Source organism: Aotus nancymaae, unplaced genomic scaffold (genome assembly GCF_030222135.1).
Source record: "Aotus nancymaae isolate 86718 unplaced genomic scaffold, 86718_ANA_hifiasm-v0.15.2.pri h1tg000053l, whole genome shotgun sequence".
Lineage (NCBI taxonomy): Eukaryota > Metazoa > Chordata > Mammalia > Primates > Aotidae > Aotus > Aotus nancymaae.
The window spans coordinates 18,759,745-18,784,289 of record NW_026988467.1 but is presented as its reverse complement, the minus strand read 5'-3'; the positions used below and the strand labels follow the sequence as shown (position 1 = coordinate 18,784,289).

General features: G+C 41.0%; 1 protein-coding gene across 8 annotated transcripts in view; it reads right to left on the bottom strand.

Annotated features, from left to right (window-relative positions):
• CDC42 (cell division cycle 42) overlaps nucleotides 1–24,545 on the bottom strand; it is a 65,018-nt gene that overhangs the window by 7,855 nt on the left and 32,618 nt on the right. For 7 of the 8 annotated variants that reach the window (XM_064363433.1, XM_012440103.3, XM_012440105.2 and 4 more), the window contains exons 2-3: nucleotides 6,625–6,779; nucleotides 2,610–2,682 (exon numbers count right to left, since the gene is read on the bottom strand). In XM_064363433.1, coding sequence (XP_064219503.1) covers nucleotides 2,610–2,682; nucleotides 6,625–6,729 — 178 coding nt within the window. In that variant the 5' untranslated portion in view covers nucleotides 6,730–6,779. Of the gene's footprint in view, nucleotides 1–2,609; nucleotides 2,683–6,624; nucleotides 6,780–14,678; nucleotides 14,724–24,545 lie in introns of those variants that run through there. The other variant, XM_064363431.1, reaches the window with a different exon arrangement.

The window sequence follows — 24,545 nt, the reverse complement described above, 5'->3', positions numbered from 1 at the left end:
TAAAGCTCCCAAAAAACATAGGGCAAAAGACTCACAGTTGGACTTGGCGATTAATGTCTTTGGATATCCCACCAACCAAAAAATAAACAAACTTCATGAAACTGTAAAAATTTTCTACATCAAAGATAGTTATCAAGAGAATAAAAAGGCAACCCACAAAACAGGAAAAAATATTTGCAAATCATGTATGTGATAGGAAATTAATACCCAGAATCTACAAAGGACTCCTAAAACCAAAAAAAAAAAAAAAAAAATGAGCAAAGAACTTGACTGAACAGACCTTTCTCCAAAGAATATAACCAAATGGCCATAAAATGCTCAACATCACTAATCATTAAGGCAATGCAAATCAAAACCACAATTAGATACCACCTCACACTAATTAGGATGGCTATAATTTAAAAAAAAAAAAAAACTGAAAATTAGTGTTTAAGAGGATGTGACTGTATCAAGCCCCAGCATACTACTGGTGGGACTATAAAATGGGATAGTCACTGTGGAAAACATTATGGAGGTTCCTAAAAAAAAAATGAAAAGAGAATTACCACGTGATCCAACAATTCCACTTATGGGTATATACCCCAAAAGAACTGAAAGCAGAGCCTCAACAAGATACTTGCATACTCATGTTGATATTCAGTATTATTCAAAATAGCTAAAACGTGGAAGCAATTCATAGCACCAGTATTAAAACTAGAACCAAACATCCATCAACTTATTAATGGATAAACAAAATTGTGACATATTCACAGAACAGAATACCACTCAGTAATCAAAAGAAACATCTACCAATACAAACAACATGGACAACTCTACATTACACTAAGTAAAAAGAGTCAAACACAAATGACTACGTATTATTTGGTTCCATTTATATGAAACCCTAGAAAAGCAAAACGGTAGAAACAAAAAAAACACATCTGTGGTTGCCTGAAACCAGGTCAAGGGACAGGGCTGACTGCAAAAGCGAACCCAGAAATAAACCCTCACATAGATCGTCAAATAATTTTTGATAAGGGTCCCAAGACCATTCAGTGGTAAAAGGGCTCACCACGGAAAATTTGAGGAGTAATAAAAATGTTGTGCATTTTATTACGGTGGAGGATCAGCAAAATGCATCACACTAAACACTTAAAATATATATTTTTTAAGACAGAGTCTTGCTCTGTCACTCAGGCTAGAGAGCAGTGGCAGGATCTCGGCTCACTGCAATCTCCCGGCAATTCTCCTGTCTCAGACGCCCCAGTAGCTGGGACGTACAGGTACACACCACCACATTCGACTAATGTTTGTATTTTAGTAGAGATGAAGTTTCACCATATTGGCCAGGCTGGTCTCAAACTCCTGACCTCAGGTTATCTGCCCATCTCAGCCTCCCAAAGTGCTGCAATTACAGGCATGAGCCACCATGCCCAGCCTTAAAATGATTTTTATTGTACTACGCATCAATAAAGTTTTAAAAAGTACTCACCAGAAAATGTAAAGGCTTGCCAAAAATAAACTGAAATCTGAAAATACTAATTTTCAACCACAAGTAGCCATAAATCATCTTTTCTCTGTGCCCTTGGACATAAATGAACACAGAAAAAAATCCCTTATTTACCATGAGATTATGGGTCACTGTTTTCTCCATTTTCCAAGTTTACTATACCATTACTTTCCTAATTTTTAATGTATTAAAATTTTCTCTAAACTTTATCGTCTCTCCATTTCATATTCTCAGTCAAATCCAAATAGTTCCTCATGGTACACAGTATAACACATTCCATGAGAGCAACATGTTAGCTTGCAGACAGTACCAGAATAACTCAAAGCAGAAAGTTTAGAATTCCTACATTTTAAAGATATTCTAAAGGATACCTTTCTGAGATTTTCCTCTGGCTAACGGAGTTGATAATAAGACGGCACAAAGAGAAAAGTCAGAAATTAAGATGTGCAGCCACTCTTAGAAACAAGAAATTAGGTTCATTTAAGGAAGAAAGTAATTTGTTCTTACAACTTGGATAGCTGACAAATGTCAATACTGTGAGCTAGATATTGGTTCACTCTCAAAATATTTTCAGATACAGTATAAAATAAGCTATCATAAGAAACTAAACATGTTATTAGACACATAAATTGAATAAGCCTTCAAATATCAGAGAGTTATAATAATAAATACTGTATATGGCTTACAACCTTATAACCTTAGGCATATTTAGGAAACTCTAGGCTTTAAAAAGGAGCAGGCAAGGATGACAGGAGAGAATCAGTGGTAATGATTCCTATGAATTCATTCCCTTAGTCCCTCCCCAACCACTAATACAGTTACCAATTATCTGCAAGGTGCACACATAGGATTTAGTTTAATTCCAAGCTTGTGTAATGCACTCTGCTCCCACTCAACTTCATCTACTATACTGTTCACCCAGGGTACTCCAAACTCCTATTTGCCAATCCAGGTCTTGGAACTGCTCCTTGGTCAAGCATCAACGATCATTATGTTCAATCCCGCTAACTAATAAAAGGCAAGCACTTTGCTCGTGTGCTAGTTTCTCAAAATGTTCACAAGAGACAGACAACTAGCAACTGTTAAAGATCAAAACAGTATAAAAGACATAAGTTTTTACCTGCAGTATCAAAAAGTCCAAGAGTATATGGTTCTCCACCAATCATAACTGTGACTGCATAGTTGTCAAAAACCTAAAAACAAAAAAATATAACATTGTCAGTGTGCAAGAAGAGAGTTAAAATGGGACAGGACAACTCCTAAGCTAAGGTAGTGTTTCCCTGCTAAGATTTAATTGTCCCTTAGTCCATCCATCATCCTTATATAACCAATCTGGCCAACCACGTCCTTGTGCGAGCTAAATGGTTCTTGTAAAAAGACAAAGGACGTGTTCTGAGATTTCTGCTCTACCTCAGCAGCCTGGATAAAGAGCCAAAGGGCCAGGCGTGATGGCTCACGCCTGTAATCTCAGCACTTTGGGAGGCTGAGGTGGGTGGATCACAAGGTCAAGAGATACAAAAAAATTAGCTGGGCATGGTGGCGTGCACCTGTAGTCCCAGCTACTTGGGAGTCTGACGCAGGAGAATTGCTTGAACCTGGGAGACAGAGGTTGCAGTGAACCAATGTCGCGACACTGCACTCCAGCCTGGCGCCTGGTGACGGAGTGAATCTCAAAAAAAAAAAAAAGGGCCAAAGAAGGTTTAGAGGTGTCACAGGAGCAGAGTCCTCTAGCTACACAAAATGAACCTGTTCAAGTTTGAAACTTTTGAGACAGTGGTCTACCTCAACATTGAATCTGATTCCTAAGAAATTATTTCTTCACAGACCATTTCCTTTTCATCTAGAATTAAAATCTCCTAGATACATGACCTTCCTTCCTTTCAGAGTCCTAGAAAAAGGTAAGCCTTGTTACAAGCAAGCCCATCTGAAAGAAATAGTGGTTCCCTCAAAGTACTCAAAGAAACTCTCCGTGATAAGGCTGGCAGATTATTTCCTGGGAATTTCTTTCCTTTTTCTTTTTTTGGGGGGGACAGACTCTCCTCTTGTCACCCAGGCTGGAGTACAATGGCATGGTCTCAGCTCACTGCAACCTCCGCTGCCCGGGTTCAAATGATTCTCCTGCCTCAGCCTCCCAAGCAGCTGGGATTACAGGAGCATGCCACCACATCCAGCTAATTTTTGTATTTTTAGTAGAGACAGGGTTTCACTATGTGGCCAGGTAGGTCTCTTAACTCCTAACCTCGTGATCCACCTGTTTTGGCCTACTAAAGTCCTGGGATTACAAGCATGAACCACAGTGCCCAGCCTGCCGAGAAGTTGTAAGTAAAATTCTGTTATTGGGCACAAACTGCATGACCACCTTTAACGAGATGCTTAATATGTAAATAGACCATGAAACCCTTATCACATTCAGTAAAGCATATGTTAACATTGGTGGTACTAAGTTATTTGTGAAAATAGGAGGTTTAACGATAAATGGGATAAGACCCAACACAAATTCTGGATTCTTCTGAATTAATTTACAATTGAAAAGCAATGCCTTTGGCCAGGCGAGGTGGCTCACGCCTGTAATCCCAGCGCTCTGGAAGGCCGAGGTGGGCAGAAGAACACCTGAGGTCAGGAGTTTGAGACGAGCCTGACCAGTGAGGAGAAACCCTGGCTCTACTAAAAATACAAAATTGACTTTGGGAGGCTGAGGAGGGTAGATCTCGAGGTCAGGAGTTCGAGACCAGCCTGGCCAACACGGTGAAACCCTGTCTCTACTACCAATACAAAAAATAGCTGGGCATGGTGACAGACAACTGTAATCCCAGCTACTTGGGAGGCTGAGGCAGGAGAATCATTTGAACTCAGGAGGTAGAGGTTACAGTGAGCTGAAATCGTGCCATTGCACTCCAGCCTGGGCAACAGGGAGAGGCTCTGTCTCAAAAAATATATATATACACAACATTAGCCAGTCTTGATGGCAAATGCCTGTAATCCCAGCTACTCTGGAGGCTGAGGCAGGAGAATCGCTTAAACCTGCGAGGTAGAGGTTGCAGTGAGCCAAGATCACACCATTGTACTCCAGCCTGGGCAACAGGAGGGAAACGAAAGAAAGAAAGAAAGAAAGAAAGAAAAGCACTGCTTTCATACACAACTGTAATCTGTCAATTTACACTAAAAAATTTAAAAATTAAATGACATATAAAATTTTAAAAAAGCAAAAAAAAGCTTTCCAACTAGGAGAAGAATACTGTATTTTAAGACCAGGCCTACTAAACCTTTTAGCTACCTACTCTTCATGTTTTAATAGATTGTTCAAGAGCCAGAGAAGCCAAGAGTATGAGGGAGATGACAGTTAAAGGAAAGTCCGTTCTTAAAAACAAGAACAACAAAATGGAATGACTGTGGTTAAGCTCTCAAACCAAACAGGTTATAAATCACACTTAAACGACTCAAAAATAGCCCTCCTTTACTGGATTGCTCATATCCAAAACTAGACTAAGAATCAGAAAAGCTGGCTTCAATTCCAAACTCTACTTAAGCTAGTGTTTAATTACTTAGACTTCTCAGTCTCATCCCTAAATCGGGCCAGAATACCCTCATCCCTAAGAGATGGATAAGACTATGTACTGTCCCTTCCAGCTCTAAATTTCTATTACTCTACAAATGGCAAGCCCCAATGTATAGATGGGAACAAAAATGCATTTTACACCAAATCTATTTCCATACTAACTTAAACAGGTACCATAAGAGCACTATTTGTGCCTCATGGTCCATTCATTTACCTAAAGCAGCTCATTCCAAATTTTATTCTACTACTACTCTTCCTCTCGCGCTATCCTTTTTCCAGAGATCTACACACAAACATACATATAAAACACCCACAAGCCCACTTTAAATACAATACTAGAAGATCAAAGTCATAAAAGACTCAGAAATTATGTTTACAAGTAAGTAACTTCAATGGAGGCTGAAACAGAAAATTTTGGTAGCTGTCCTCACTCTGAAACAAGATTCGTGTACCTCTACAAGTCCCCTGTAAGTCCACTGAACCTCAAAACATCTTCCATTTATGCTGTCTCCAAATGGGCCAATTCAAAAAATATATGTGATTTTAGTGTTTAATAATACCTTCAAATTCTCCCCCTTCAAAAAAAAAAAACTTTACTCATTTTTGAGACAGGGTCTCACTACCTTTCACAAATGAGTGAAACTCTAAATAGCTCTCTCTCTCACTTCAATATTTTTATTACTCCCATCTTCCTTCTACCATTCCAAAAAGTTGATTAAAAAAAACAATTATGGGGCCAGGTGCAGTGGTTCACCCCTGTAATCCCAACACTTTGGGAGGCCAAGGCAGGTGGATCATTTGAGGTCAGGAGTTGGAGACCAGCCTGGCCAACATGGTGAAACCCAGTCTCAACTAAAAATATAAAAATTAGTCGGACGTGGTGGCCGGTGCCTGTAATCCCAGCTGGAGGCTGAGGCAGGGGAATCACTTGAACCCGGGAGGGAGAGGTTGCAGTGAGCCAAGATTGCGCCAATGCACTCCAGCCTGGGTAACAGAGTGAGACTCCATCTCAAAAAAACAAAACAAAAAAAAAAAAACAGCTGTGGTGGGTGATTCCCAAAGGTTTCTGTTGGTGTTCTCATAACATAACGGTCTTCTCTTCTCTGCCTCTAAGACCCAGTTTGGAACTCCATTACTGCTAAGAGAATAGTTCTGCAAGAAAAGCGGAGACACACACTACTTTCTCTTAAGTTACAGGACCCAAATGGTATCCCAGGAGACCTCCAAGTATTGGATCAATAATTGGCCAAAATATATTAAAAAAAAAAAAAGGTCACCTCATTCCAAGATGTAGGGCATACTTCACCAAATTGAGACCACCACTCGTTAGAATCTTGTCTACCGGAGTTTTGCCTCCCAGCACTTCTTGCAAACCCTTGTGTCACCCCTTCTGACTTTCCACTGATTTTTCAGCTGTTTAATTTTAAAGTGTATATAATTTACCCATGAGAAGTCAAGATCTTTAAAAACAGGAAACAAAGGCAGACAACAGAAAAAATTCAGTACACAGAGAAAGTGTTTCCAAAAGGATATCAAATTTTAACACATTTTACTAACAGAAGGAAGCCTTTATACTTACAGTTGGTACATATTCTGATGGAAATTTGTTTGTTGTGTAGGATATCAGGAGACATGTTTTACCAACAGCACCGTCGCCCACAACAACACACTTAATTGTCTGCATTGCTGAAATAGTTTTGTATCCACTTTAAATAGTTCAAATCTGATGTTAACCTGCAAAAAGATTAAAGACATTTGTTTATTTATACTTATATATGTATTTTTTTTCCCTCAGCAACAGGTTAACAGGCGCTCAGAGCAAGAAAATAACATATTATGGCTAAAAGAACCCAGTAAGAAAAATATTGACTTGCTAAAAGTTACAATAACAAATAAAGTCCATTTCTGAGTTTCTGATCCATGGCTGTTTCAACTTCTTAAGTGTTATTTTTAAAAGGTCCAAAGTGGTGTGATAAGCAGCATATTCCTTTTTATAAAGAGAGAAGGCCGGGTGCGGTGGCTCACACCTGTAATCCCAGCACTTCGGGAGGCGAAGGCGAGTGGATCATGAGGTCAAGAGATCATCCTGGCTACCCCGTCTCCACTAAAATTACAAAAATTAGCTGGGTGTGGTGGCGCATGCCTGTAGTCCCAGCTACTCAGGAGGCTGGGGGGAGAATCATGTGAACCCAGGAGGTGGAGGTTTCAATGAGCCAAGATCAATCCACTGCACTCCAACCTGGTGACAGAGCAAGACTCCGTCTCAAATTAAAAAATAAATAAATAAATAAAGGAGAGGAGGCTATATCAGAGAAAATTCCAAGTAGTGTGCTAAATATTATTTTGTGAAAGCTGTTCTTTGGTTACATGTGCACGTGCACACACACACACACACACACACATATATATATGCATGCACGTGAACTAGACTGCAATACAAAGGTCACTGCTTTACAGAATGATTCATTGTCCAGCCTTAGGGCTATAGTTACTCAGGCTCTAACCAACAAGCAGCAGAGCACCGCACAATCACACAGTAATTACATGAGTAACATGAGGAACTGAACAAAGATCAGGGTGATCACTGGTCTTAGCAGCTATTTTAGCACCAGAATGCCTAGTCCAAAACTTGTATTTTTATAATGAAAAAGCCAGACTGCTCTAAATCATGGTGACTTATAAATAGATACTATAGCTTCTTACTAGAGTTCTCCATTTTAAGAAGCTATCACTTACAAGTACCAAAGAGTCATTAATTTGAGATGCTTTTTTTCACATTTAAACATCTCTAAAGTCAGAATGTATCTTTATTGAGAGTCTCTCAGAATCATTATCAGCCATTTTCCCCCACATTTTGACTTCTATAAAATTGGAATGTTAAGATTCAATGAAATACTTTAATAGTTTTCTAAAAGAATAAAAAGAAACACCACCCAAGATACACCTAGATTTTAAGATAAAGTCCTATTTAAATTATAATCCTAAAGGGATTATAATTAAACATAAAAATACAGAACCACCTCACTCTTAGTCAGATGCCACATGCTTCTATAGCACCATTCACAACACTTCATCAAAACAATTTATAAATGCCTATTAATATCTCTGTAAATGAATGTATACTACCTCGTGTACCACTATACTTCTAGCACTGAGCACTTCCAGACCAGTGCACTGTGAGCTGCTGAATGGATGCAAAACTCATGAAACAAAAAGAATATGAAACTATGTTAGTATGAGTAACCTACAAGAAATATACACTCTCCCGCTCCTCATCAAAATTATCTGCAGTATATTTATCTTTTTTTTTTTTTCTTTTGAGACAGGGTTTTACTCTCATCACCCACGCTGGAGTGCAGCGGCACAACCTCGGCTCACTGCAACCTCCACCTCCCAGACTCAAGCAATCCTCCCACCTTGGCCTCCCAAGTAGCTGGAACCACAGGCACATGCCACCATGCCTGGCTTTTTTTTTTTTTTTTTAAGAGAGACTGGGTCTCACTGTTACCCAGGCTGGTCCTGAACTTCTGGGCTCAAGCAATCCACTCACTTTGGCCTCCTAAAGTGCTGGGATTACATGCATGAGCCACCGCAACCAGCCATATTTATCTTTCTTTATTCAATTTCCTTTTATATCTCCTTTTTCCTTCTCTTTTTATGCACTAGAGAAGCACCCAAACTAATACAGCATTAAAAGTTAAGGACCCTGACTCCTAAGCTAAATCAATTACTGGTTCAATCTAAAAGAATTCTCAAATAATAATAGCGAGCAGCAAACATTTATATAGCATTATACTAAGTGCCATGTACTGTTCAAACCATACTACACATATTCACACATTTCATCCTCCCAAAAAGCCTACGAAGTATGTACTATATCATTCCTATTTTACAGGTAAGAGGCTCAGCAAGTAACTAAGCCAAGGTTATTCAGCCAGTAAGGGGTAGAATTATAATTTAAACCCAAGCAGTCTGACTCTCAAGTCCCTGCTTTTTTTTTTTGAGAGTCTCACTCTATGGCCCAGGCTGGAGTGCAATGGCATGATCTCAGCTCCACTGCAACCTCTGCTTCCTGGGTTCAAGCAATTCTCCTGCCTCAGCCTCCCGAGTAGCTGGGATTACAGGCACATGCCACTAAACCTAATTTTTTTATTTTTAGTAGAAACAAAGTTTCACCATGTTTGCCAGGCTGGTCTTGAACTCCTGACCTCAAGTAATCCAACCGCCTGGGCCTCCCAAAGTGCTAGGATTACAGGCGTGAGCCACTGTGCCCAGCCTCAAGTCCCTGCTCTTAATAAACATTACATTACACTATACTGTCTGAGAAGTGACATTAATAAAAACAAATGTAATCAGTGCTAGTGGAGTGACAAGTATATATCCACGAGAGTTACCAGCAATGCAAACAGGAAGGCAAAAATAAAGAAGAGGAAGCAAAAAACAGGGGGCTAAGCTCACTTCCTGTTTTTCACCCTGCATATAACTACTGAATTTTATTGGGAAAAGGGAGGCAAGAAGAAAGAGCAAGAAAGAGTTTGCGCTTCCCCTTTCTATTTATCCGCAAGTCTTCCACTTCTTAGACTTCCTCACGTGACTGTTAGCAATTTGTTACAAACTGGTTGGTTGTGAGTCCCCTGTTAAGAGCCTAGGTTTTGGAACCAGAGCGGCTTTACCACACTCTAGCTATGTCACCTCTGTGTAGTTTGGTTTCCCCTTCTGTAAAATGAAAACAGTATTACTTTTCTCATAAGGTAAATTGACTGAATAAGATAATACATGTAAAGAACTTGCAACAGTGCTTGGCATACAGTACATGCTTAGTAGATGTTAATTATTAGTCTTAAACAAGTAACAGTACCTTTAAGTCAATATAAGAAATTTTAAAACAGCAACAATTCCAAACTTCTTAGAAGCTCCTAACACTTTTTATCTCCAAGATAATAATAGTACAGTCAGCCCTCCATGTCCACAGATGTAGAACCCACAGATATAGATGGCTAACTGTACTATGCCATTTTATATAAGAAACTTGAGCATTCAAGGATTGTATCCTTGGAGAGTTCTGGAACCAATCCCCTATGATATCAAGGGACAATTATACTAATTCTTCTCAGCAAATGTAATCAAATTTGGAGTTACCATTACAAAGATGGTCACTTCAGAGTCAAGTTCTAATTAAGACTATTCTGCAAAGCATCTGGCATGTATTAATAATTGTTTTATGTGTTAAATAAAAACTATTTTGGAGGCTACTGTTGTGGACTAATCTCCTGCACTGGGCCCCAAGAGACTAGACTAAAAATCAAAATGGAGTCATCCATGTTAAAGTTTCACATCACTAAACTTAAATTTAGTTATCTGACCTTCTGAGAAACGGAGAGATGACAGCCAGTTTTCCAAATAGGCCACTTTCAATCTTCAATTGGAATGATAATGAAATTCCCTCTGCTTTAATCCTTACACAAAAAAAGCAGCCTGAAGTAACCTGATATTAACTAATCAGTTATTTTTCTATTGTTCTATCTTCTCCCTGTCCCTGCCTTACAAGAAAGGTAGCTCTGAAACAACTAACAGGCTCTTTATTCTTTGCTTCTCCTCTTCTCAGCTCTTCTCTGTCTGTAAAGCCAACCCCTTCTGCTCAGCTCCTTCAAACACTTACTCTGTTTTGTGGAATGAAGCAATGCCCAATTCTAAAATTGCGATAAAGCCAAGTGAGATTTAAATTTGTTGTAGTTTAGCCCTTTAACACCGTGGCTCACCTGTAATCCTTGCACTTTGGGAGGCCAAAGTAGGAGAATCACCTGAGCTCAGGAGTTCAAGACCAGCCTGGGCAACATAGTAAGACCTGGCCTCTATTTTTTTTATGTTTATTTGTTTAATGTCAACAGATATTCCACAGATTGGGGTGGGTAAAGGGAGCAACCAGGGGAGAGACTTTGGGTTTTGCAATATATATAGGCCAGATATGTTCATTATGCCCTATATTAATTTCCTGTTGAAATAGTATCAAATCACTATGGCAGCAAAGAGGCCACATAGAAACAATTCCCATTCTGCTGACCAGAAAAGTTACTTTGCGCCAGGAGAAGTGGCTTACGTCTGTAATCCCAGCACTCTGGGAGGCCGAGGTAAGCGGATCACAAGGTTAGGAGATCGAGACCATTCTAGCTAGCAAGTGAAACCCTGTCTCTACTAAAAATACAAAAAATTAGCTGGGCATGGTGGCAGGTGCCTGTAGTCTCAGCTCCTTGGGAGGCTACAGCAGAAGAATTGCTTGAACCCGGGAGGAAAAGGTTGCAGTGAGCCAAGATTGCACCACCACACTCCAGCCTGGGTGACAGAGCGAGACTCTGTCTCAAAAAAAAAAAAAAAAAAAAAAGGAAAGAAAGAAAAGTTATTTTGCACCAATAACCCAAATGCTACCCCTTTTTAACAGTGAGGTTGATTTGTACCACAACTTAGAATTGGGGCTCCTGGTTATCTACCCCTCCAATACATGTATGTTCTAGTTTTCTTTTTTTCTGTTTTTTGTTTTTTTGAGACAGAGTCTCACTCTGTCACCCAGGCTGGAGTGCAACAGCATGATCTCAGCTCACTGCAACCTCCGCCTCCCGGGTTCAAGTGAGTCTCTCGTCTCAGCCTCCCAAATAGCTGAGACTACAGGTACATGCCACCATGTCTAATTTTGTTATTTTTTAGTAGAGACGGGGTTTTGCCATATTGGCCAGGCTGGTCTCGAAATCCTGACCTCAGGTGATCTACCCGCCTTGGCCTTCCAAAGTGCTGAGATTACAGGCATGAGCCATGGCACCCAGCCTCTTCTAGGTTAACACTATGGGAATCCAAATATCCTTTGAGAATCTCAGAGCTAAAGCACCTGAAATTTTGTCAAGTCCATGCGCTATAGATTTTAAAAAGCTATGGAACCCTCTCTATGGTATCATTGTGATTGGCTGGCTGCCATCTTAACTCCACCAGACAATCCCTGAGCAAAGGATCTGGATAGAGGAAAGGGAGGCTCCCAGCTACAAATGTCCTATTTTCCTGTGCCCCATGGTTCATTCTAGGAACAAACATACAGCAATCTTAAGATTTGAGATTAAATATTTGCTAATAAGTTTTACAAAAAATTTATATTCTCAATCAGATTACACTCCTTATAAAACTATGTCAAGTATTAACAGTACTGTGAACAAAAAGGCAAGTCAAATTTTTGGTAATACACTGTGGCAATATTTGGTCTCTGTCCCCAGTTCCTAGCAGAGAGCGCCTAAAAAACCTAGGAATTTCCTAAGTGATTGAGTGTCTTTTGTTATTCATAACAAATTCACACCTGAATTTTTGTTAATAAATTGACAGTGTGGAGGTGGAAGGGATGCTAGGAAGACTCAGGATGGGCTAGTCACCAGAAAGACAAAGTGATTAGAGGGATGTAACTTTCAGCCCCACGCACCCACCTCCAGAGAGTGGAGGGGGGCTGGAAACTGAGCTCTATGAAAACTCCAAAACAGGAGATTTGGAGAGCTTCTAGGTCTGTGAACATTTCAAGATGAGGGAAAAGCAGGTACTGGGAAGGCAACACTTGAAGGCCTCCCCAACCCATAACCGTGCCCTATGTATCTCTTCCATTTGGCTGTTCATGAGTTTTACCCTTTTATAACAAAAGCGTAACGGTAAGTAAAATATTTTCCTGAGTTCTGTGAGTTGTTCTAGCTAATAATCAAAGCTAAGAAGAGTCAAGGGACTCCCAAAATTTGTAGTCTACTAGGGAGAGGTGTAGGTAGCCTAGGCAGTGCATTTGTAGCTGCTGGCTATGAGGGCAGTCTTGCAAGACTGAGCCCTTAAGCTCTGGGGTGGGGTAACAGAATTAAACTGTTACTAACAGAACCAAATTTTCTTTTTCTGACACTGCATTCGCTCTAATCCAAAACACACTGAAAGTAAAGCTGTCTTCATGTGGAATACATTTGCCCCTGAAGTAACCCATTTTCATACTTAGGATACAAGAAAGAAAAAGCACTACAGGAATCAAGAGAAGAATGACCCAATTTCACAAATCTTCCTTACCAATTCAACAGAAGGACTAGTCTAGACGTGGGATTAAACAGAAAATCAAAACTACTTGTCTCTCCTGTCAATTCCAGCCACTTTGGAAAACGCAGCTTATATAACCTTCTGTTGTAAGTTATAGTTGCATATCTAATGTACAATTTTTTAAACATCTACTCATGCATGTGATTTTTAGGCAACCAAAAGTACTCAAACCACAGCAACGTATTCCATGCATTCACATGTACGCAGGCATGCTAACATACTGTCTTGTTTGCTTCTGTATCATAGAAAATGTGTAACAAAAAGCATACAGCTGGCCTTGTATGTTCAACTAAGAATACTGCTTAGAAAATCCTACCCTGAGACAGGGTACAGTGGCTCATACCTGTAATTCCAGCACTTTGAGAGGCCAAGGCAGGTGGATTACTTGAGGCTAGGAGTTCAAGACCAACCTAGGCAACATGGCAAAACCACATCTCTACCAAAAATACAAAAATTAGCTGAGCATGGTGGCATGTGCCTGTGGTCCCAGCTACTTGGGAGGCTGGGGTAGGAGGATCACCTTAGCCCAGGAGGTAGAGGTCGCAAAGTAAGACAAGACTGTGCCATTGCACTCCAGCTGGGCAACACAGCAAGACGCTCTCAAAAAAAAAGTCCTACCTAGGCTGGGTGTGGGGGCTTATGCTTGTAATCCCAACACTTTGGGAGGTCAAGGCAGAAGGATTGATTGAGCCCAGGAGGTCAAGACCAGCTTAGGCAACATGGCAAAACCCCATCTCTACAAAAAATACAAAATAGTGGTGGCATATGCCTGTAGTCCCAGCTACTGGTGAGGCTGAGGTGAGAGATCATCTGAGCCAGAAAGGTCAAGGCTAATCACACCACTGCACTCCAGCCTGAGTAACAGAACAAGACCCTGTATCGGCCAGGAGTAGTGGCTCATGCCTGTAATCCCAGCATGTTGGGAGGCTGAGACAGGCGGATCACTTGAGGTCAGGAGTTTGAGACCAACCTGGCCAACATGGTGAAACTCGATCTCTACCAAAAATACAAAAATTAGCTGGGTGTGATAGCACTCACCTGTAGTCCCAGCTATGTGGGAGGGTGAGGCAGGAGAAATGCCTGAACCCGGGAGGCAGAGGTTGCAGTGAGCTGTGATCATGTCACCACGCTCCAGCCTGGGCAATAGAGTTAAAAAAAAAAAAAAAGGAATAGAGTGGAGATTACAATAAGACTTTTCCTCAAAATATTCAAGACTTATTGATTTACTCGTTCATTCAACAAGTCTTTAGTAAGCATCTACTATGTGCCGAGTTTTGTCCTATACACAGACATACCCCACAATTCACGTAACAAAGTTCACACCCTCTTGGAGCAACAATTCCAAAGGGTTACACAGACAATGAACAAGCATCACACCCTACATATTCCTCCTTTATAACACTACCAATTGGCATCCTTATGTGCAACTTTCCCATTCTAGTCTCTTAACTAAGAAACTAGCAGGTGGCCAGAACACAGCATGAGCTGAAGCAAGCATGGCAGCTGAGCACAAGACCAATTGTCCAAGAACCTACTCACATGAAGTTAATGCAAAGAGGACTGGACTCAGAAACTAAGAAACAACTAGAAGAGAAATACAACAAAATTAGTTAAGAGCGCTGGTACTCATATTTGCCAGAGCTTAATAAAAGGAAAGAATTTCATAATAGAAGAGCAGAGCCTCTTGTTATGTTAAGATCATCTCTGTGGAAGGAATGTCATTCATCAGATTTACTCCTGAGGTTGAGAAATTAATGCTTATACTAAGAACAAAACAGAAATTGAAGATGAAGCAGTGGAACTTTCATGTGTCAGATGAAAGGCTAGAAAATGAGACCTTGGTGGGGACAATCAGGAAAAAAAGTCTGCCAAGGGGAAATCAAGCCAATTATGAAGACAATGAAAATGGAGACCTGCAACTAATTAAAGCAAAGAAAATGTTCTTAAAGGCCCACGATCAAAATAGATGCCTTAAGAGATGGCTCAGAGATGCCTTGTGAAAGTGAGCAGCATGTTTTGTAACTAGTCCTCATGGTGCCTCTATAGTGAATACTGTAACATTTATTTGTAAAGAGATGTATAATTTTGGAAATATGCTGTTTGGAAACAGATGGGTAATGGACGTTATACATCCTCTGCTAAATGGCATTCAGTGGATTTTTAGCCCTTGATCTTCAAATATACAGGTTTGTTTCCTAAAGATTTTTTTTGTTTTTGAGACAGGGTCTCACTCTGTCACCTAGGCCAGAGAGGAGTGGCTCAATCACAGCTCACTGCACCTTCAACCTTCCTGGGCTCAAGGGATGCTCCCATCTCAGCCTTCCGAGTAGCTGGGACTACAGGTGCGCATCACCACGCCCAGCTAATTTTTCTGTACTTTGTAGAGATAGGATTTCGCCATGTTGCCCAAGCTGGTCTCAAACTGCTGGGCTCAAGCAATCCACCTGCCTCAGCCTCCCAAAGTACTGGGATTACAGGCGTGAGTCACCACACCCAGGCCCTAGAGATTTTCTTACCTCAGATTTCTAAAATATAGTTATCTAGTCATATATCTTAAATTGACATAGATTAATACCAAAATCGCCCTTATGCTTATATTTTACATTAAATTATTAACTATGTCAAGCCAATTCATGCCCAGGATGGAGTGCAATAGCACAATCTCTGCTCACTGCAACCTCCGCCTCCCAGGTTCAAGTGATTCTCCTGCCTCAGTCTCCCGAGTAGCTGAGGTTACTGGCATGTGCCACCGGCTAATTTTTGTATTTTTCGTATAGACGGGATTTCACCATGTCGGTCAGGCTGCTCTCAAACTCCCGACCTCAGGTGATCCGCCTGCCTCAGCCTCCAAAAGTGCTGGGATCATAGGCATGAGCCACTTCACCAGGCCATCCCTTCAGGTCTTTACCAACAATACTCCTGCCCCCGCTCTTTAAAGCTTTTGTCTTCTCACTCACCAGTTCTCAGCTCAAATCATCATCTCCTCAGAAAGTCCTCCCCTGACCATATTACCCACGGCCAACAGTGCCTTCCCTCTTACCATATTACCTTATTTCCTTTATTGTAAGGTCATAATCTGTAATTATGTTATATGGCAGTAGAGACAGATTTTTAAAAATAAGGAAATCTCCGTAAAGGCAGTAACTGCTGTATGCCCAAAAAATAGCTCAATACCAGTCACACAGTACTCACTCACCAAATAAATAAATCACAGGAGTACTTAATCATGTTATTTTTAGTCACATATGCTTATGTTTATTCTAATAGATTTTTTTTTCTTTGCAGACAGGGTCTCACTGTCACTCATGCTGGAGCGCAGTGGCACAATTTCAGCTTACTGCAACCTCTGCCTCCCACACTCAAGCAATTCTCCCGCCTCAGCCTCCCAAGTAGCTACAAGCATGCACCACCTCGCTCAGCCCCCTCTAATAGATTTTAAGTTCTCTGGGGGAACAACTAGGCTTATACTTCTTTATTCCCGCTCCCCATGTAGCCAATACAATACTGAATATATTAAGGGCAGGAACAAATAAAATTATTAAATGTCTTTTAAAACTTTGTTGACTTAAGTAGTAATATGAAAAAAATGGCCGGCGTGGTGGCTCACGCCTGTAATCCAAGCACTCTGGAGGCCAAGATGGGCGGATCACCTGAGATCGGGAGTTCAAGACCAGCCTGACCAACATGGTGAAACCCCGTCTTTAAAAAAGAGAAAAAAAAGGCCGGGCACAGTGGCCTGTAATCCCAGCACTTTGGGAGGCCAAGGCGCATGAATTGCTTGAGGTCAGGAATTCAAGACAAGCCTGGCCAACCTGGTGAAACCCTGTCTCTGCTAAAAAATACAAAAAATTAGCCAGGTGTGGTGGCACGCACCTGTAATCCCAGCTACTGGGGAGGCTGAGGCTTGAGAATCACTTGAACCCAGAAGGAGACTGCAGTGAGGTGAGATCATCTCACTGCACTCCAGTGTGAGTAACAGAGTGAGACTCTGACTCAAAAAAAAAAATGAGATTTTTTAAGACAAGCAAATATAGGTTCTAATCTTAGCTCCACCTCAATGTGTATGATCCTGACAAGTTACTTCACTTCTATGCCTTAACTTTCTCATCTACAAATTAATCTCTAATTCACAAAACCACTATATAAAGAGAAATGAGGTAATGCATGTAAAGCAACTAGTTTAGTATACCACCTAACAGAGAGTAAATATACCTAATATGGCACCTTATTCTTATGCAAAATCAAAACTTGCAGAAACAGCCCTAAAGATCAGAACAGTTAAGTAAAAGCATCTAAATACTACAAATAAGAGGGAACTCAGAAAAATCCTTGCTTCTACTAGACAGGGTTATTTGCTAATTTCATCAATCCTTTCAGAAACCCTTCACTCCAATCTCAAAGAGTAATTTAGTATCACATTTGTAGCCAAGAGATTCAAAATATCATAGAAAGAGCTGTAAACCACCTCTATTTTAAGAGACAAAATAACCTAATCACATAATAATTATTTCTCAAGTCTCTAACATGCTCAAGGAAACTACAGAGTAGCAGTAAACAGCATGTGGTTTCAATCAAGCATCCCTAAAGCTCAGATTCCCATTCTTGTGTAATTTTGGGCAAGCTACTTAATTAAGTCTTCCTTCTTGGGTAAACAGAGACAATAGTATCACCATCAGAGGTTGTCAGTCACTCTGCAAAGAGCACTTAACACTCAACTATGAACTCTTACTATCACCGTGAAATAATTCAAATAAGCAGGCAACTTAGAATCTTCTCTAGGCAATCTTCTACAGCAGGCTGTGTTCTAAACTCCATCAAGGTGAAAGCCAATCATACATTCCTGAAAACAAAATAAGAGCACTGACAAGTGCTGGGCCATGGTGGCTTACCCATGGAATCCAAGCACTTTGGGAGGCCGAGGCAGGCAGATCACCTGAGGTCAGGAGTTTGAGACCAGCCTGGGCAACATGGCGAAACCCTGTCTCGACCAAAATACAAAAATTAGCCAGGCATGAAGGGGCACTCTCCTAGCTACATGGGAGGCTGAGATAGGAGAACTGCTTGAACCCAGGAGACGGAGGTTTCGGTTAGCCAAGATCACATCATTGCATCCAGCTTGGGTGACAGAGCAAGACCTCGTCTCCAAAAAAAAAAAAAAAAAAAAAAAAAAAGCAATCACAGAGTATTTGATTAGAAGAGAAGAAAGATTACAGATTACAGTAAGATTTTCCCTCAAAATATTAGGAATACCCAAGGTTTTTTTTTTTTTTCATGCCCTACACATATATTCCCACTTCAGGTAATTTATCCAGAAAAAGGAAAATACTTTATCAAGAAACAATGGGATGCTATACCATCAAAACAGTTAATGTAACAGAAAAACAATTAATAATATACCACAGGATGAAATGCTATACATATTAAAAATGATTGTAAAGGCCTGGCACAGTGGCTTTTGCCTATAATCCCAGATCTTTGGGAGGCCAAGGCAGAAAGATCATATGAGGTCAGGAGTTCGAGACCAGCCTGGCCAACATGGTGAAACCCCATCTCTACTAAAAACACAAAAATTAGACAGTGTGGTGGCTCACACTTGTAATCCCAGCTACTCGGGAGGCTGAGGCACAAGAATCACTTGAACCCAGGTGTGGGAGGATGCAGCGGAGGTGTGATGGCATCACTACACTATTGCCTGGGAGACAGGGCGAGACTGTCTCAAAAAAAGAAGGTTGTGAAGACTACCAACAAGGTAACGCAATTTTATTAAAAGCAGTAACTGTTAAATCTTTTTTTGTTCTAAAGGGTGGAAGCGAAAAGGAAATTTAACAGTAGTTGCGCTGGTATGTATGCAGTTAAAGAACAAGATCCCAAGCACCTAACAGATCCTCTCTAACTAGGTCACAAGTTAGGACCTAAAAAAAAAATCTGTTAAAATAGGTTTTTGTGGGCCAGGTACAGTGGCTCAAACCTGTAACCCCACACTTTAGGAGGCCAAGGCGGGCGGATCACGAGGTCAAGAGATCGAGACCATCCTGGCCAATACAGTGAAACCACATCTCTACTAAAATACAAAAATTAGTTGGGGGTGGTGGCACTCGCCTGTAGTCCCAGCTATGTGGGAGGCTGAGGCAGGAGAATTGCTCCAACCCGGGAGGCAGAGGTTGCAGTGAGCCGAGATCACGCCATGCACTCCAGCCTGGCGCCTGGTGACAGAGCAAGACTCTGCCTCCAAAAAAAAAAAGAAGAAAAATAGGCCTTTGTTCTTCCAAGAACCAACTCTACTAACTTATTACAAAAGTTATATAGGCAAGATATCTAAGTGCCTATTACAGCATTACACTGGTAAAAGAAATCTTGCCACCGGGCGCGGTGGCACGTGCCTGTAGTCCCAGCTACTCGGGAGGCTGAGGTGGGAGGATCGCTTGAGCCCAGGAGTTCTGGGCTGTAGTGCGCTATGCCGATCGGGTGTCCGCACTAAGTTTGGCATCAATATGGTGACCTCCCGGGAGCAGGGGACCATCAGGTTGCCTAAGGAGGGGTGAACTGGCCCAGGTCGGAAACGGAGCAGGTCAAAACTCCCGTGATGATCAGTAGTGGGATCGCGCCTGTGAATAGCCACTGCACTCCAGCCTGGGCAACATAGCAAGACTCTGTCTCTATAAAAAAAAAAAAAAAAAAAGATCTTGCCTTCAAAGGCCTTTAAAACATTCCAATAATTTACTAAATGCTTACTCTGTGCCAAATACTATGCTAGAAAGTTCATCATACATCACCTAGTACACTTTACTGGTTGTAAGTAGAAGAAGGTAACAACTGTAGTAGTCTCAGATTGCTACAACTTTACACAATAAACTACAAGTGCCAAAGAGTTTCAAAAAGTAAACATGGGAGAGTAATCTAGAAAAATGTGAGAATAAATCTCTAGTTAGATGAGAGTATCAGGAGAAAAGGCACCAGCAAGCATGCAAAATGGAAGAAACAAAAAAAAAAACTATGAGTTCAAGCCATGTAGACTCTAAATGCTAAGCAAACAGTTTTAATTCAGAAAGCTGTCATTTCTTTCATATCCATGAACAACAGTATTTTAGGAATATCAATACTGTACTTGTATTCCAAGGTGGACTGCCAAAGGCAACCAGATGATCAAGGAACTCAGCTAATAAAGTACTGTAATAATCTAAGATTGAAATGGAGGATCTGCCCTAGGGTAGTAGCATAAAAATAGAGAATAGGTCATCAGATTGGAGGTGGAAGGTTTAAGGAGAAAGTTATAAAGAAGTTTTTTAGTTTGAAAAACTAGAGGATAGGTTTGTACCACAGACAAATGGAGAAGTTTGGAAAAATCTTTTTTTTTTTTTAAACAGAGCCACAGTTTCACTATGTTGACCAGGCTAGTCTCAAACTCCTGGCCTCAAGCAAAAATCCTCCCACCTAAGCCTCCCAAAGTGCTGGGATCACAGGCATGCGCCATCACACCCAACCAGAAAAAAACTCTTAAGATCAGGCAACTTATGTTCTTATACATGCGCCAAAAAAAAAAGAAAAATCTTTTCAGAATCAGTACAGAGTAATTTGGTCCTAAGTCTAGAAGAATGAAATCTTATGCCAGCCTGTATCTGAAATCCTAAACCACCATACATTCGCAGCATAAAATAAGTCACTACATTACCTAGGCAGCAAACGTGACAAATTGAAAACCTTTCTTTGAAAGGTTATGAGGTGAGGTGCCAACTGCAAAACAAGGTATGATTATTTAGACTTTCTGTGTTCTATTTGATGAGGTAGAGGTACCTACGTTCAGATTCTCAGACAATTTGTCTTATAAACCACAAGCCATTTTTTAAATGGGTAAAACAGCTGAGCACAGAGGCTCACACCTGTAATCCCAGCACTTTGGGAGGCCAAGGCAGGCGTATCACTTGAGGCCGAGAGTTCAAGAACAGCCTGGCCAACACGGTGAAACCTCATCTCTACTAAAAATATAAAAGTTAGCTGGATATAGTGGCACAACCCTGTAGTCCCAGCTACTCGGGAGGCTGAGGCAGGAGAATTGCTTGAACCCAGAAGGTGGAGGCTGCAGTGAGCCAAGATCATGCCACTGCACTCCTGACTAGGCAATAGAGCAAGACTTCGTTCTCAAAAAAAAAAAAAAAAAAAAAGGTGGAGTGTTCCATGGGGGTGATGGTGAAGATGAAACTCCATTAAACAAGTTTAAGAAACATCAAGTTAGGCTGGGCGCCATGGCTCATGCCTGTAATCTCAGCACTTTGGGAGGCCGAGTCGGGCAGATCACTTGAGGTCAGGAGTTCAAGACCAGCCTGGCCAACATGGTAAAACCCTGTCTCTACTAAAAATACAAAAATCAGCCGGGCGTGGTGTCAGGCACCTGTAATCCTAGCTACTTGGGAGGCTGAGACAGGAGAATTGCTTGAACCCGCAAGGCAAAGGTTTCAGTGAACCAGATCGTGCCATTGCACTCCAGCCTGGGCAAGAGAGCAACACTCTGTCCCAAAAAAAAAAAAAAAATCAAGTTAAACTGATTGACAGTCTACTTCTCTACTCCTTCAAAATAAACTTACATAATGATTTCCAAGAGGAGGACATAACAAAGTGTTTCTAACTTTTTTTTTCTGAGATGAAGTTTTGCTCTCATTGCCCAGACTGGAGTGCAATGGCACAATTCAGCTCACTGCAACCTCCGCCTCCCAGGCTCAAGCGATTCTCCTGCCTCAGCCTCCCCAGTAGCTGGGATTATAGGCGCCCACCAACACACCCAGCTAATTTTTTTTGTATTTTTAGTAGAGATGGGGTTTCACTATGTTGGTTAGGCTGGTCTCTAACTCCTGACTTCAGGTGACCGACCTGCCTCGGCCTCTCAAAGTGCTGGAATTAACAAGCATGAGCCAGCCACTGCACCCAGCTGGGTTTCTAAGTTATATGACACCCAAGCCCACGGAAACATCTTTCAGATATTCTGAAACACACTAAGCCACACACGCATTACTCTAAAAACTAAAATTATCACATACTCTCATCTTTATTAGCTTATAAACTATTAAAATGATCTAACATTCCCTCTAGCCCTCTGATGAACAGAGCAAATAAATAGCATGAATAAAATAGCAAAATAAAAATCATTTAAGTCATAGCACTGATATTCATAGAACTAACCTTTCAAGTTATCTGGTAAACCAGATTTTACATTTTAAAATCTCATGAGTTATTTTAAAATCTTATTGTTTAATCTTAAACCCTATAATAAATTTTTTTGGAAAATAAGTAATATGAATGTATTAATTCAATTTCAGAATTGATCTAAACCTGAGTTCGTCTCCAATAGCATTCAGCTAATGAAACAAATACTAGCAGCTAAAATTGTAATGAAAATCCCTGAAACTAGGGATAAGTGTTATTCAAAAAAACTTTATTCTTTCACTTCCTACTCCTCTTCATCTGCTTTTAAACAGATTTAAAAACAAAGTAAAAATACTACAAAAGCTCCTAAACTGTCTTCCAGCAAAGCAAATGAATCATAGCTGAAATCTTGCTTATGCTTTCTTCTACTAAATTTGTCTTTTCTCATACTCCTTAACACTAATTAACACAATATTCTTTTATTCCACCTCCATCTCCCTCTGGTTTCATCATCTGTTCCTCATTTGATCTATTCTCAGACAGCTCTCCTCTTTCCACAAGCAGTAACAAATTGCAATAATCTTTTTTTTTTTTTTTTTTTTTTTAACTTTTTGAGATGGAGTCTCGGCTGTCACACAGGCTTAAGAACCAGTGGCGCTAACTCAGCTCACCGCAGCCTCTGCCTCCCGGGTTCAAGCAATTCCGTGCCTCAGTCTCCCAAATAACTGGGATTGTAAGTGCATGCCACCACAGCTGGCTAATTTTTGCATTTTTAGTACAGAGAGGGTTTCATCATGTTCACCAGGCTAGTCTTGAACTCCAGACCTCAGATGATCCACCTGTCTTGCCCTCCCAAAGCACTAGGATTACAGGCGTGAGCCACTGCACCCAGCCTGGTGATAATCTTTTAATTGGAAAGGATGTAGATGGCTTCAGATGGCCATTTAAGACACAGAGAATGGACACAGGTAATAAACACTGGTGTTCCTGAGACACTGATCCCCCAGCTCTCAGGGATAGTGCTGGTGAATTTCTCCTATATCAAATAGTTAAAGAAGGAAAAAAGAAACATTAGCAAAATAAATTCAATCTGAATCCTTGAAAAATAGTACAGGTCCTAAAGAGCAAGCCTAACTCAAGCTGTTGGCACACAGGCATTACACAGAAAGCTGGAAGTTGAAATGGTGGAGTCCAACTTGCCTGGACCAGCTTTATGGGTTCTGCTGGTAACGTTCTTATTCATGGATGGCTTGATTGGCTTGTTGGAGACCTTTTAAAGGTATGGAGAGTCGGTTTGACTACACCATGTGGAGAAATTTGTGGAGCAAGTTTTAAAGAATCAAAGGACTCGGAATTCATACTTGAAGAAACGCAGGCAGACCTGCTAACCTAAAAACTAGAGTTTTTAATGACCACAGCAAGCAAGCATGCAGTTTGGCCCTTGAAAGGGTCGTTTCTCACCCAGGCTGTAGTGCGGTGGCCCTTTGAGGCTCACCACAGCCTCAAACTCCTGGGTTCAAATGATCCTCGGCCTCCCAGTGGACTTTGTAGACAGCCTGATATGGAGTCTCAAGAAGATTAAAAAATGTCTCCAATTTCAATAAATGGCTGCAATCAAAAAAAAAAAAAAAGAAAAAGAAAAATAGTAATAGGCCAGGCACAGTGGCTCACACCTGTAATCCCAGCATTTAAGGAGGCTAGGTGGGCATATTACCTGAGATCAGGAGTCTGAGACCAGCCTAGCCAATATGGTGAAATCCTGTCTCTACTAAAAATACAAAAATTAGGGCCAGGTGCAGTGGCTCACGCCTGTAATCCCAGCACTCTGGGAGGGCGAGGCAGGTGGATCACGAGGTCAGGAGTTCAAGACCAGACTGGCCAACATGGTAAAACCCCATCTCTACTAAAAAATACAAAAATTAGCTGAGCATGGTGGCTTGTGCCTATAATCCCAGCTATTTGGGAGGCTGAGGTAGGAGAATTGCTTGAACCGGGACCCAGGAGGCAGAGGTTGCAGTGAGCCAAGATCACGCCACTGCACTCCAGCCTGGGCTACAGAGAGAGCTGTAAAAAAAAAATATATATATATATACACACACACACACACACACACACACACACAAATTAGCTGGACATGGTGGTGCACACCTGTTATCCCAGCTATTCAGGAGGCTGAGGCAGGAAAATCGCTTGAACCTGGGAGGTGGAGGTTGCAGTGAGCCAAGATCGCACCACTGCACTCCAGCCTGGGCAACAGAGCAAGACTCCATC